This window comes from Phaseolus vulgaris, chromosome 8 (assembly GCF_000499845.2).
Source record: "Phaseolus vulgaris cultivar G19833 chromosome 8, P. vulgaris v2.0, whole genome shotgun sequence".
NCBI lineage: Eukaryota > Viridiplantae > Streptophyta > Magnoliopsida > Fabales > Fabaceae > Phaseolus > Phaseolus vulgaris.
This window is the reverse complement of record NC_023752.2, coordinates 55,361,435-55,377,014: the sequence shown is the minus strand read 5'-3', so window position 1 is coordinate 55,377,014 and position 15,580 is coordinate 55,361,435. Positions and strand designations below refer to the sequence as shown.

General features: G+C 33.9%; 1 protein-coding gene across 1 annotated transcript; it reads right to left on the bottom strand.

Moving 5' to 3' along the window:
• Positions 1 to 967: 967 nt before the first annotated feature.
• On the bottom strand, positions 968 to 3,130 carry LOC137826289 (calmodulin). Its single transcript, XM_068632200.1, has 2 exons — positions 2,848 to 3,130; positions 968 to 1,680 (listed from the first exon to the last, which is right to left on the bottom strand). The coding sequence occupies exons 1-2, from the start codon at positions 2,921 to 2,923 to the stop codon at positions 1,307 to 1,309; spliced, it is 450 nt and encodes a 149-aa protein (XP_068488301.1). The 5' UTR covers positions 2,924 to 3,130; the 3' UTR covers positions 968 to 1,306.
• Positions 3,131 to 15,580: the final 12,450 nt, after the last annotated feature.

Below are 15,580 nucleotides of genomic sequence, written 5' to 3'. Positions count from 1 at the left end.
TGAAAGAAGCAAAATTGAAACAGAGAAGATGAAAAAAATGAAGAGGCCACAACACATGGTGTGATGGTAGTATTTATGATATGTAGTAAACATTGTTTTTATTTTTTAAGGATGTCATCAGTGATGAATCTTCCTGAATTAGGAAAAATACTAACAATGAGTAATTTGTGCTAAGAGAAGTTTATATGTATATATGTAAATGAGTAGTGTGATTGATTAATCACACAAAACTGTGGTTTCACCCATGTACATATATATCTCTTTTTGCTTTTGTTTTTCTTTATCACATCACAATCGTTTGAGATTCATCTCTTACTTCCTTGAGTCTCTACCCAAGGCATGAACCAAACCAGTCTTTTGCAAAAGCAGCATGGTGGTTTGTGTCTTCAAAAGCAGCAGTTCCCGCCACAGGAAGTTAACATTTGGCGCAAGGATTTTGACTTTGCTTGTGCTTTCACAACGAATTTGGGTTTGGATTTGGATTTGGATTTTCTTCTGCGAAGAGAATGCCTCATTCTGAAATAAATTAATAATCTCTTGCCATCAGTAAGGGAAAATCTTTCCTCCTCAGGTTCAACTGCGCGGCACCAATGTCCCACCAACAACCATTTAATCCAACAACAAATAATGTAATAATCTTCCATTGTCTTAACTTTCTTATTATTGTTTTGCTAAGGAAACATTTTTGGGTTTTGTGAGCTTGAATTCAGTTATAATATAGAGCAAATTACGCAAGATTTTTGTCATCTGTTTGGGTTCCTAGGAACGAGTATCTGTTTGACGTTTGTATTTTATGTGTACATTAGTTTGACGTCTGCATTATGAGCTTGGGAGAAAGAAAAGGGGCGAAACATGATATTTTTCACATGAGAATATGTATGAAAAAAAGTGTTTCTTCACTAGCTTTGCATTGCATCATTGTTGGAGTAAAGTCGAGAAATGCAAAATTATATCACAGACAATCATGTAGCATAAGGATGGTATTAACAGTATAAGTCACTCACATGTAAAAGCACAAATTGCAACCAATTGTTCGAGGTTCATAGTAGTAACCCAAAAAAAGATGACAAGTGAAGTACAAATGCATGGTGAAGCTACTAAAACAAGGGACATAGCACACAAGTAGAAGTAGAAATACTAATGAGCAATACCAATTAAATAAGAGCAAACAAACCCGACCAACAAAAACTAATGACCCCAAATGAAGATTGTCCTAATGAAAATAGAATTCTCATCAAAACTTATCTGCCCTGTCCTTTTTCTGTTCATGTGCTTTTCAAATTTTTTTGTTATGGTTGGTTGGTCCTCACTTGGCCATCATGACTTTGACAAACTCCTCATAGTTGATCTGCCCGTCACCGTCAACATCTGCCTCGCGAATCATCTCGTCAACCTCCTCGTCGGTCAGCTTCTCGCCGAGATTGGTCATCACATGGCGGAGCTCTGCAGCAGAGATGAAACCGTTCTGATCCTTGTCAAACACGCGGAAGGCCTCCTTCAGCTCCTCCTCCGAATCAGTGTCTTTCATCTTGCGCGCCATGAGGTTCAGGAATTCTGGGAAATCAATGGTACCATTCCCATCAGCATCAACCTCGTTTATCATGTCCTGGAGCTCAGCCTCAGTTGGGTTTTGCCCAAGTGACCTCATCACGGTTCCAAGTTCCTTGGTTGTAATACAACCTGAATCATTTGAACAGGAAAAAGTTGAACACAAACAACAGATTCAGCCTCACAACAAACTACTGCGTTATCCCAACGTTAAACACAAAGAATTCAGTGCATGTTCAGAAACTCATCACAAAGAAATAAATCTCGTTAATTTAGCCCAAAGGCAGTACAACTATAACAATTACCTTTCTGGTTGAACATGGAAAAACACATCAACAATGTGCAACCAAACATGCTATATGATGAACACTCAGATCGAAAATTTTGCCTTTAGGCTCAAATTACAATCCCCAGTTTTGTTCAAAAGTTTCAAAACACACATCAACACTCGTGGCAAGAATGTGCACTTGGAGGGTGTAGGTCATAATTGTCCAGGTCAATTTATCACAAAACAAGTACAATGGGGGGGGTAAAAGGATCCATTCCTTCCATTATAACCACACACAACTCAACAATAGTAATCAAGAAGAGCGTCGACACTTAATCAATCCTAAATCCCAGTTTCCAATCCTTTATCAGAGATCCACGTACCACCCAATTGCTATTTGATTCTCGGATACATGTTCAAAATCAAATAAAAGTGACCGAAATTAACTAAAATTAATAATAAAGGGGTCAATCCTGAATGAACAATTATAAACACACATTCTCACATATCTTTCTTTCTTGTTAGATCACTCATCACACCAATCACTTTCCTTCTCTATCTCTTACAATATCCTATAAATCCACCTAAAATGGGGGTGGATGTTAACTTTTTCCCATCCTATGTTGTTTTATTTACAAATCCAAACATGCGGCACCAAATGTCACATCTACACAAGCAATTCCTTCAGAGAAATCAAACACCCAGAAACCAAATCTCAAGTCAAACACGACCGAAAACATCCCTTCCAACCAACCCCAAAATCTCAGAACACCAAAGACAATCAATCACATCACATGCAATATTAGCAAAGGACAAAACGGGAAAAAGGGGGGAAATTTCAACGAGAACGCAAATCCAATTCACTCCCACACCCACATAAATCAAGCTGCGAAAAACCAAAGGGGAAGCAACCCAGAGAGGGAAAAACTAGAAATTTATGAAAAGAATTAAAAGGGTTAGAAAAAAAAGAGAGATTGAAATGAGATCTAATCTAAGCGAGAGAAAAAAAACAGGGATCTGCGAAAAGAGACCATCGCCGTCCTTGTCGAAGAGGCTGAAGGCTTCCTTGAACTCGGAGATCTGCTCGTCGGTGAGTTGATCGGCCATTGGATTGAAGAGAAGAGAGGATGAAATGATGGATCTGTGGGCGTTGTGTATGTGATGTGGAAAAGGAGAGAAGAGGAGTATGGTATTTATATGCTCTTACAAACACCAACGAATGAGGGCTTCTCTTTCTTTTTGTGGTACTTAATTCCTTAATTCAAACATCATCAATCATTCTACTTCCTCAATTATATCAAAAAATAAATCATCTTTTTCTTTTAATTGTGTTTTCACCTTATATCTAATTCCAATTTCAAATTTTTTTTGGATAAACCGAATACATAATTTTATTTTTATAGAAGAGAAATTGGACAAAGAAAATGACATATTAATAGCTGTAAGTTTATGCTTTGATCTAATTGTCTTGTTCTTACTCAAACAGATTTAGCTAACTCTTTTATGGAAATGTTGAAAATAAAATTATTTTCTTCCTCAAATTTCAGAAACACTCTATCTATATATTTGAAAATATACCAGTTAATATATACGTGATCATTTAAGATTCAAAAGTTCTATTATAATTGAATTGTAATTAAATCTCGTTAATAAAATAAAAATATTAATTAACTACTACATAAAATCATTTTCAAACACATAATTTTTTTAGATTAAAAAATAAGAATAGAATATCACTTCGTAAGATTTTAATATTATTTTACTAGTCCTTCGTGGTTTTTTTTATTGGATTTTTAGTTGAATTTTTCAAAATTTTAACTGGGTTTTTATTTTATTTCTCTCACAATTGGTTATATAATTTATTTGAATAATACTATATTAATTTATCGATTTTGCGATTAAGTTATTAATTTTAAAACTTAGGTATTTAATTAATGTGCCATTTGATCTCTTTAGTTATCAAGTATGACTAACCATATATTTAGTAATGGGAAGAGTCATGTTATTACTTATTTGGATTATCATTAAGCATTGGTCCTCATGCAAAATTCAAGAATCTTTTTGTGGAACCAATGACATTTTTTTATGAGTATCGAGAATGAATTTCCAACATGATGAACAGTCTACTAGATGAAGCAGTGAGGTCTTTTTGATGACTACTCCATGTTGTTTGGAGTAACATGTTTAAGTTGTCTAAGTTTCGTGACAATTTTCATGTCAAATGATGGAGTTTGAAGTCAGTGAAGAAATACTTGAGAAAGTTTTTTTCTTGTCACTACAAAGATCCACTAGTGCAGAAAATGTGTATGACGACATACATAAATGCCAATTGAGATGAGTCCGTCGTCTAATAAAATATAATGACAATTTTGTGAATAAAGATAATAAATAGATGACAATCACCACATATTTGAAAAGGGAAGGTATAGACAACAGTTGTATTAAATAATTGTAGTTTATTCTATGTAAATAGGTTAGAGAGAATCTGGCCTATACTTGAATATTCCCAATAGGTGAGTATAGACGACAAATTATAACCTAATAATTACTGTTTTATATGCTTATTTATTTGCAATTTGCAACAATATTCTCCTTTACATTTTTTTTTCGTTCACTACAAGAAAATTATTAAATATAAATTAATCTTAGAGACAAAAAATAATTAGTCAATAAATTGGTTTGTATTTAATATTTAATGATTTTCTCGTAATGGTTATTGTTTTCTTCTTTTGCATTTCACTGTCCTCCGTATTGCTCTCATTCGTACTTATGTTTGCTCATTGTTGTGTTGCTGTAAGTTTTTATGCTTAATATGGTTTGTTCATTCAGTTTTCTCCATTTTCAGTGATAGAACAAGTAGATCCTATTTCTAAGGTCTATGGTCCTCGCCTCCACAACCCTAAGTCACCTTTGAAGCTCTTTAAAACTTATTTGTAGTTCCTCCACAACCCTTACACCTCCCTTACCAAGTTATTAGTTTTAGGATTTTTATAAATTATTCTTATTTGTAATTATTACTTGTAATGAATTTAGTAGTCAGATGAGTAGTTTAATTGTAAATAATATAATTATTAATTAGTTAGATTATTATTTACATTATTATGTAGATTATTAGTTAGGTGATTATTTAAATTATTAAAACTTTTATAAAAAAATAAAAATAAAAATTATTTGTTAGATTTGTAGTTTAATTATAAAAAAAGTTCTTTGATTAATTAGTTAGATTATTATTTAAAGTATTAGTTACATTATTAGTTAAGTTGTTACTTAAATTATTAGTTAGGCGATAATTGGTTAAGGAACAATCACCTATGAGGTATAAATAGATGATAGTTTAGACAATAATCGTCGCCTATATGGAAAATATAGACGACAACTTGAGTTGTTGTCTATACTGAATTACTTTAAAGGACATATGCATAGATTATAGTTTTAGAATTGTCATCTAACAACTTTAAAAACCATAGTATAAACACCTTTTTATAGTAGTTATCAACCGACCAAATAAGATGATGTTTGTAGATACCTTCTTGAAAGGATTATCAATAGGTCCTTTTGGTGAATCTTTGATCTAGAGACTAACTAAACACATGAAAAAAGTTCAATTTACAGTTGCATCTCACATTGAGGATGAAGAAGTGGAAAAACATATTTGTAGTCAAGATTATCTCATAATTTGTACAAAGTAGGTGAAATGCTCAGACAAATGTCCAACTATCAAGGTGTAGTTATAAGGGAGCTACGTTCAACATTAATAAAATCTCAAGGGGTAAAAGAAGAGTCATAATCCTAGATTTACTAACAATGGTCATAAAAATAGCAAAAAGGTTCCCCTATGTTGGTATGCTAGTCCTTGCATACTAGTTAAGTTATCTCACATGTTTCTAAGACAATTTCTTTCTCATTTTTTGAATTACTTATAAATGTTTATAATTAAATTGTCTCAATACTTTCACTAGGTATATCCATAAAACTCAGAAATCTTAGTACCTATATATATATAAAGGAGATCCCTCTCTTAACTGTCATTTTATTTTATTCAAATTTTATCCTTATATTTATATTTATATTTTATATATGAGAGGAAATATTTGTCATTTTGTGAGCAATTTTAATTTTATATCTGAAGAGATAACACTATTTTTAAATTTAAAACTAAACATTGCACAATTGCATCTTTTTCTTCCGTCTTTTTCATTTTCTATTTTCATATTCAAAATTCAAAATATGAGAAGTCGTAGTTTCGTTCCATAACCACGAAACCAACCAGTAAGTACTTTTTTCAATTATAAAGTAGAAGATGAAAATGCAATGCCTAAATTTACTTTTCTTTTTTATTCATTTATGCGCATATATGATGATAATATTGTTATTATTGTGCTGACACAAATAACGCGATAAAACACATGAAGATAATAATTTAATCAAACTTATAACAAAACTATTAAAGAAAAAAAAATCGTAAAATTTTGTTCATTTAATAAAATTTCGAAAGGGGTGCAGTTGTGAAGGCTGAGTGCCATGGCGGTGACGAACTCGGAGTCAGCATCAAGGGTGGAACGGATGGCGGTGGTGATGGAGTCGACGATTTTTATTGACTCCCCGTAGGCATAGGCGATGAAGGAGTTTGACGACGAATGGGCCACCGGTGTAGAACTGTTGCAGAGCGGTGATGCAGCGGTAGTTGGTTTTCAATATGAGGGATTCCATTTAGAAATTGTTGTCACTGTGTTTGAAATTTTAACACAACATTACATTATGATTTTTTTTTAATTATTCCAAAATTAAATTAAAAAATACATAAAATTCCTTCCGGTTTCAATTTTTTTTTTAATTTTATCTTTATATCAATACTAACAGGAAAACGCCTGTGTATTAATATTTTTTATTTTTATCATTACAACACATGTGACAACATTAAGCAATAAACCAAAAATTCATCCAATCAACATTAATCATGAAAAATATTATATACAAAAGAAGAAAATATAATGAAATATGTTTATCTTTTCTTTGCCTTGGACTCGGACTTAGACAAATCGTTCTTATCATTTACCACCACTGTCAACCACTTCCCCTCCATGTCCTCCATCACCACCACCCCTTTATTCTTAACCCTCCCAATCAAATCACAAAAATATTAGCGTTTTGCTTGTTTGTTCTCCCCTCTCCTGATCCATTTTCTCACTCCTTTCGCTCATAAATTAACGCGCCTCCCCTTTTCTCCCTAACCCCTTTCTTTCTCATAGACTAACCCCTCTCACTCCCACCAACGCACTTTTATTTGGTACTTTTTTTCCTTTCAATTTTTTATTTAGTGAACAAAATCCTACTATTCTTTTTTTGTTGTTGTTTTCTTTAATAGTTTTGTTATAAGTTTGATTAAATTGTTCTCTTGGTGTATTTGATGATGTTATTTGTGTCAGTACAATAATAACAATATTGTCATCATACAAAGCCAAAGACATGCATAAATGAATAAAAAAGAAAAGTAAATTCAGACATTGCATTTTCATCTTCTACTTTATAATTAAAAAACAACACTTACTGATTGGTTTTGCGGTTCTGGAAGGAAACTACGACTTCTCATATTTTGATGAATTTTGAATATGAAAATAAAAAACGAAAAAAGATGTTTTGATGGGATGAAAGTGAAGATGAACGGGAGAAAAAGATGCAATTGATCAATGCTCCTCAGCAAACCTCACTTTGCAAATGTTTAATTTTGTATTTAAAAATAGTGTTATCTCTTTTGTTATCCTTTTGAGATATAAAATTAAAACTGTTCACAAAATTACAAATATCTCCTCTCATATATTTTTAAAATAATAAAATAAAATATAAATATAAAGATAAAATTGGAATAAAATAAAATGGCAGTTAAAGAGAAGAATCCCCTTTATATAGGTATAGATTTTGTTTTAGTTATTTTTGTAATTTTGTAAATATTAAAACCGTTATCATAGGGCAGTTTTGAATGTAGAGTAAGTTTTGATTTTAATTTTTTGAAATAATCCATTTCCTCAATTTTTACTGACAAATGCTTTTCAATTTGAATTTTTGGGATTTTCTCTTTCTCACTTTATCTCTCTTATTCCTCAAATCTCTTGAAACCCAATAACATGACTCTCATGCTCTCTATATCTCACATACTCTTTCATTCCACACATTTCTTTCTCCATCCCAACATACACTTCTAAGCACAACACACTCCTTATAACTCACTTTCTTGTTTTTCTCTCTGCCCATTTTTATTATCTTTCCACCCCTTTGTTTATCTCACTTCCATGAGATAAAAAAAATTCATTCTTCAAGATAAAACCCAAAAGAAGAGCACTCACGTTAGTCTATGTAAGTAAGTTTTATTTTTTTGATTGTTTAACTGTTAATGCTCATCGTTTTTATTTCTTTTACTCATTTTCATGCAGAGGAAGAAGATAGAGAAACATAATATCCCAAATTGTTACTTGAATATAGAACATTCAGATTTTTAAATAGGTACAGAGTTATCTTGATGTCATTATTGATGTGGGCAACATAATATCCAAAATTGTTACTTGAATATAGAACATTCAGATTTTTAAATAGGTATAGAGTTATCTTGATGTCATTATTGATGCGAGCTTCGTTGGAGGAGATGGATGCGTATGTGTTCGACGAGATTCTCGCAAAGAAGAGAAAAAAAATTAGAAAATAAATATTTTCTTAGGGTTTGTCGTCGAAGTTTCTCATCTTATTTTTTATTTTTATATTCCTCTTTTTTAGTTTTATATTAGTAACAACAAATCAAAATTAGTAATTTACCAGTCTTAAGAATAAAACATATGACGTAATTGTTTTAATATTATTATTTAAATTTGTTTAACATATTTTTTAATGTAATTTAATTATTAAAATTGTATGTTGAAACTCATAGATGATGCAAGAAAATGTTTCTATCTTATTTTTACTTAATGATATTTGATATTTAAAAGATAGAATACACATATAATAATAATATACATATTATCTATATCTATCTATACTTATATATAAATGGAATTTCCCTTTTAACTTTTATTTTATTTTATTCCAATTTTATCCTTATCCTTATATTTTATTTTATTATTTTAAAAATATATGAGAGAAGATATTTATCATTTTGTGACTTCTTTATTTTTAAAAACTAAATTTTGAATATAGAATTTTGAATATTGAATTTTGAATTTTATATTTTGAATTTTAAATTTTAAATTTTGAATTATAAAATAATTGTAAACATAATTAAGTCAATCCTCTTTTCACTTATTCAACAAAACTTTTTCCTTCAAACCCCATTTCTCCTCTCTTTTCTCTATAAATTTTCCATCTCTATCTTACTGTTACCGTACTGTTTATTTTTCTCCTGTTCACATACATTGTAATCTTGAAACTCATTGTTGATTCTTTTTTCATTTTTTGATCGTTCTTGTTCTTCTTTTTTGGTCGTTCTTGTTCTTCTTTTTTGGTTTCACAAGTGCTCCAAAGACAGTGACCGGACCCCACCATTCTCCCAATAAACGCCAAAAGATTTCAAAGAAGGCTGATGATTCATCATCATAGTAAAAATAATGTTCTACACTGAAATCATACCCAACACAAATGTTGCAAAACCAGTTTTCTAATAAAGTGATTATTTTCTACATGTGACTGTTCCTAACTATTTTCATTCATGTGATTGATTCTCTTCACCCTTTTCATTGCTGCATGGTTATTGATCTTTGACCCTTACATGTTGTTCACATTTTTTTTCCATGAAGGATCATACAACAGCAACCAATGGATCCATTTGATGTATATAATCGATCTCGTCATAATGAATACTTGAAGCTGTTAAAATATCTTTCTGTTATTGTATTTGTTTTAGAGTTTATTTCTGTTACTGCAACCATTTCTTTTTTGTTGGTTTTCTGTTTTTGGGCCCTTGTGGGTCTTTGGACTCTTACGTGTGCCTATATTGTTTTCTTTTCTGTATAACCCTTGTATTGTACACTTTTTCATTAATCAATTAATGAAACCTTCTTTCTCTCTCTCAAAGCTTCTCTTCACTCTTCCTCTAAGCTTCTCTGTATTCACGGTTCTTGCTTTTGGCTCTCTCTTTTATTGCTCCTTTACTGCAATTGGCCATTTTTGTGATGGTATCAGAGCCATTTTCGAGCCTATCCTAGCGAGTATTTGTTGGGCCTATCGTGCCACCCGCTATCGGGCCGCTATCGGACCACCCAAAATATATAGTCCCACGCACGAGTTGGCAGTCTCGGCGTGAGGGGGGTGTGTTGGAGATCCCACATCGACTAGAGATGAGAGCCTTTCATAGTATATAAGTGGGTGCAAACCTCACCCCATTGAGTCGGTTTTATGGGGTTGAGTTAGGCTTAAAGTCCATTTCGTAATATGGTATCAGAGCTCTTCTCTGCTGCGTTTCATCTCTGATTCTTCATTGATCCTGTCTCACCGATCTTTCTTTCCCTTCTCTTTCACTCTTCCGCCTCTCCTCTATTTTCTTTGATTTCTTGTTTTTTTTTTCCTTGTTCTGTTTTTTTTTTTTTCCTTTTCTTCTAATCTTAATCCTTGATTTGGTTTCCTTTGAACAGATTTACCTCTCGGGATGAAGAAGGAAGAGGAGAAATCAGCCCCAAGTTATCTGTATCTTCATCCAAGCGAGAATCCAGCGACTCCTCTTGTCTCCCCGGTGTTGGACCCTAGCAACTATCATCCATGGAGTCGGTCGATGCTCACGGCGTTAAGCGCTAAGGATAAACTCGAGTTCGTCGATGGAACCGCTACACAACCAGCAAAGACAGATTCCACCTTTTCGGCATGGAATCGGTGCAATAACATGGTGGTCTCGTGGCTGGTCCACTCTGTTTCCGTCCCCATTCGTCAAAGCATCGTCTGGATGGACAAAGCTGTAGAAATTTGGAACGATCTCAAGACAAGATATTCTCAAGGTGACCTCTCACGCATTTCTGACCTCCAAATGGAGGCATCCTCCTTAAACCAAGGTGAGCTCTCAATAACCGACTATTTTACAAAGTTAAGGGTGATTTGGAGAATTTCAGACCCGAATCTGTTTGCATCTGCAAGAACTGTACTTGCAATATTTCCTCTATTGTTTCTCAACGAAAAAGAGAAGACCAAGCCATGCAATTTTTGAGAGGTCTAAATGATCAGTATAGCAACGTTAAATCCCATGTCCTTTCCTTTTAATGGAACCCGTCCCACCTATATCAAAAATCTTTTCTTTAGTAGCTCAACAAGAGCGACAATTGAGTAGTCATGCTTTGATTGCTAATATAAAGAATGTTCAACCCATGGTTAACAAGAGTAATGTACAGTCTTATGTTGTTTGTTCCTTTTGTGGTAAGAATGGTCACAATGATAGTGTGTGTTTTAAGAAACATGGTTTTCCCAATCAGAATGAGAAAAAGGTCAGTCACAATAGTAATAGGAAGGTCTGCACACACTGCAACAGAACTGGCCACACTGTTGATACATGCTATAAGAAGCATGGTTACCCACCCGGTTACAAATTCCAAAATGGTAAAAATTATTCTGTCAACAACATTGCCACCCAAGAGGAGTATGATTCCAATAACAATGAGAATGGTGATACTCATTTTACTCATCAGCAATATCAAATCTTAACCAACCTGCTCAAACAAGCAAACACCTCTGCTGGACAAGTTCAAGTGAATCAGGTTGGGTCTTTTGCTGCTGATACAAGTCAACAAGACCGGGACTCTAGTTCTGCAGGTAACACACATGCCTTAAAGATTCCTTCATTAAATAAATATACTTGGATTTTAGATTCTGGAGCAACAGATCATGTTTGTTTTACTTTATCTGATTTTTCCTCCTATCATCGTATCAATCCGATTCTCATAAAATTACCCAATGGCCACTATGTTACTTCCAATTATTCAGGAACTGTTAATCTCAATTACAAAATTAGCCTCACAAATGTTCTATATGTTCCAGCTTTTTCTTTCAATCTAATCTCTATATCAAAACTTACTTCTTGCCTTCAATGTCATTTAACTTTCTGCTCTAACAAGTGTATCATACAGGACAGCAGAACCAGAGACAGGATTGGTTCAGCTGATTTGATTGGTGGCTTATATTGTTTAGATAGATCCATTTCACAGCATGTTCCTCCTCTCTTGAATTGTATAACTAAAACTGTTGGTCTTTGGCATCAAAGATTAGGTCATCCTTCTGATGAGAGACTAAAGACTTTACAAACCTACTATCCTGATATATCTGTTGAAAAACCTTATTTTTGTGATGCTTGTCATCAAGCTAAACAAAAGAAACTGTCCTTTTCTCTTAGCACTACTCATTATGCACATATATTTGATTTAATTCACATGGATGTATGGGGTCCTTGTTCTGTTATCTCTATGCACGGCCATAGATATTTTCTCACTGTTGTTGATGATTTTTCCCGCTTTACTTGGATTTTCTCTATGCAAAATAAGTCTGAAGTTAGAGCTAATGTTGTGAGTTTTGTCTCTTACGTTGAAAATCATTTTCAAACAAAAGTCAAATCTATTCGTACTGATAATGGTGTTGAATTTGTGATGAAAGATTTTTTTGCTTCAAAGGGCATTTTACATCAAACTTCATGCATAGAAACACCCGAGCAAAATGGTGTTGTTGAACGAAAGCATCAACATATTTTAAACGTTACAAGATCTCTCCTTTTTCATTCAAAACTCCCTGCTAATTTCTGGAATTTTGCTGTCCAACATGCTGTTTTCTTAATTAATTGTATTCCTACTACTTTGCTCAAAAATGAAACACCATATGAAAAATTGCATGGAAAGTTGTGTGACATTTCTGACTTGCGTATCTTTGGTTGTTTGTGCTATTCCTCTACTCTTGTTGCCCATAGAAAGAAGCTGGACAACCGCGCTGTTCCTGGTGTCTTTCTTGGTTTTAAACCACACACCAAAGGTTTTGTCTTTCTAAATTTAAAAAATCACAAAATTGAAGTTTCCAGAAATGTTGTTTTTTATGAAAATTGTTTTCCATATTCTTTGAAAAATGAAAAAGATCCTAACAGTCTTTCGCTTCCCATACCACAACACTATGCTCAAACTTATGATGACATAAATCTGCATAATGACCATAGCTCTCCTGATAAAAATGATGATGATCTTTGTGTTGATAACAATGACGTGCATGCTGTTACACTCAGAAGATCTGACCGTAATAGAAGGATACCAATCTATTTGCAAGACTTCCAGACTAGCAATAATCAGGTTAGTACCAAGTATCCCATACAAACTTACATTAATTTTAATTCCCTATCCTCTAATTTTAGATATACCATAATGTCTATCTCTTCTCATGATGAGCCTCAAAACTATGAGGCAGCCATTCAGAATCCTCTTTGGGTCCAAGCAATGCAGAATGAGTTAGCAGCCCTTGCAGCTAATAAGACCTGGAGTATTACAGATCTTCCCCCTGGAAAATCTGCCATTGGTTGTAGATGGGTTTACAAGATCAAATATCACTCAAATGGTACTATAGAAAGATATAAAGCCAGGCTAGTAGCGAAAGGCTACAATTAAATGGAGGGTCTAGACTTCTTAGATACGTTTGCACCAGTAGCAAAGTTAACCACTTTAAGGCTTCTCCTGGCTCTTGCTGCAGCAAAAGATTGGGATCTTAAGCAATTGGATGTGAACAACGCTTTCCTTCATGGAGACTTAAATGAAGAAGTTTACATGAAGCTTCCCCCTGGTTTTCCAGTAGCAAATAGGAATAAAGTGTGCAAACTTCAAAGGTCTCTGTATGGCCTCAAGCAAGCCGGACGCCAATGGTATGCCAAACTTTCCAATTTTCTCAAATCTCATAACTATAATATCTCCACTGCTGACCACTCTCTTTTCTTGAAACATGATGGAGAGAAAATAACTGCACTTCTTGTCTATGTGGATGACATAGTCTTAACTGGGAACAACCTTGCTGAAATTAATCAAATCACAACCTTGCTTCATCAGCATTTCTGCATCAAGAATTTAGGGGATCTTACATACTTTCTAGGCCTCGAAATTGCAAGGAACAGCACTGGTATCCACCTTAGTCAACGAAAATACACCTTAGATCTCCTTACAGAAACTGGTATGCTTGCTTGTGCTCCTTCTCTCACACCCATGGCACACACTCTTCGCCTCACTGCTGATAAAGGAGAAAGACTCAATGAAGAAGAAGCTACATCCTATAGAAGACTGGTAGGACGCCTCATTTACCTTACCAATACACGCCCAGATATTGCCTATGCTGTCAACCACCTCAGTCATTTTGTATCTGCACCTACCAACATTCATTCTCAAGCAGCTTTTCATGTTCTCAAATATTTAAAGGCCTCACCTGGTGCTGGTATCTTTCTCCATAACAATACTCCTGTGCAGATCAAAGCGTACAGCGATTCAGATTGGGCTACTTGCCCCGAGACCAGAAAATCCATCACGGGCTTCTGTGTATATTTGGGTGAGACTTTGATCTCCTGGAAATCAAAGAAACAGCAAACGATTTCAAGAAGCTCCTCTGAAGCAGAATACAGAGCATTAGCTGCTACCACATGCGAAATTCAATGGCTGGTCTACCTTTTACAAGATCTTCGAATTCCCTTCATTCAACCTGCTCTTTTATACTGTGATAGTCAGTCAGCAATCCAGATTGCTCACAATCAAGTTTTCCACGAACGAACAAAGCATATAGAGATTGACTGCCATGTAGTCCGAGAAAAACTCAATCAAGGACTGATCAAGTTGCTTCCTGTCTCCTCCTCCATGCAAACTGCAGATTTTTTCACGAAACCTCTACCACCTAAGATGTTCAAGACCTTATATTCCAAGCTGGGAATGAAGAATATCTATTCCCAGCTTGAGGGGGATGTTAAAATATCTTTCTGTTATTGTATTTGTTTTAGAGTTTATTTCTGTTACTGCAACCATTTCTTTTTTGCTGGTTTTCTGTTTTTGGGCCCTTGTGGGTCTTTGGGCTCTTACGTGTGCCTATATTGTTTTCTTTTCTGTATAACCCTTGTACTGTACACTTTTTCATTAATCAATTAATGAAACCTTCTTTCTCTCTCTCAAAGCTTCTCTTCACTCTTCCTCTAAGCTTCTCTGTATTCACAGTTCTTGCTTTTGGCTCTCTCTTTTATTGCTCCTTTACTGCAATTGGCCATTTTTGTGAGAAGCATGCGATAATGTTTTTGAAAAAACCAGAGCTCAAAGAACCAGTGCTCAAAGAACCAGTGCTCAAAGAACCAGTGATTAAAGAACCAGAGATCCCTGATGTTCCTCTGCCACCACTAGTGTATGAGGAACCTCCACGTAAAACTGGGCTTTTGGAAGATATTGTGGAGTCAGCAAAGCTAATCTGCAGGAAAAAAGGTTAAATGTGAATATTTGTTTGTGTTGTGTACATTGAATGTGCAGGCAAACACTCCTTCAACATAGGATGTGAATAATAACACGGTTTTTGTCTTTATTCTGTGTACATTGAATGAAAGCGTAAGCACTTTTTGAAGCCACATCCCCATTTGCATATTCTTGTAAGATATGATGCTAGAGTGTTAGGGCTAATTCATGGTTAAAATATCTATTGTTTCTGTAAAAAAAATACAGTTTTGACGGGGTTCGTATATGATTGATGAGAAATATTAAGAAAAATATAGTTTGACAATTATTTTGATGAATTTAGAAATAAATATATATAATACATGGT

What these genes read in the sequence shown, in the direction of transcription:
- LOC137826289 (XM_068632200.1), bottom strand. Translation starts at nt 2,923, where the DNA reads ATGGCCGATCAACTCACCGACGAGCAGATCTCCGAGTTCAAGGAAGCC. An exon ending in CTTCGACAAGGACGGCGATG is followed by an intron (nt 1,681 to 2,847) that starts GTCTCTTTTCGC and finishes CAAATGATTCAG; the next exon opens with GTTGTATTACAACCAAGGAA.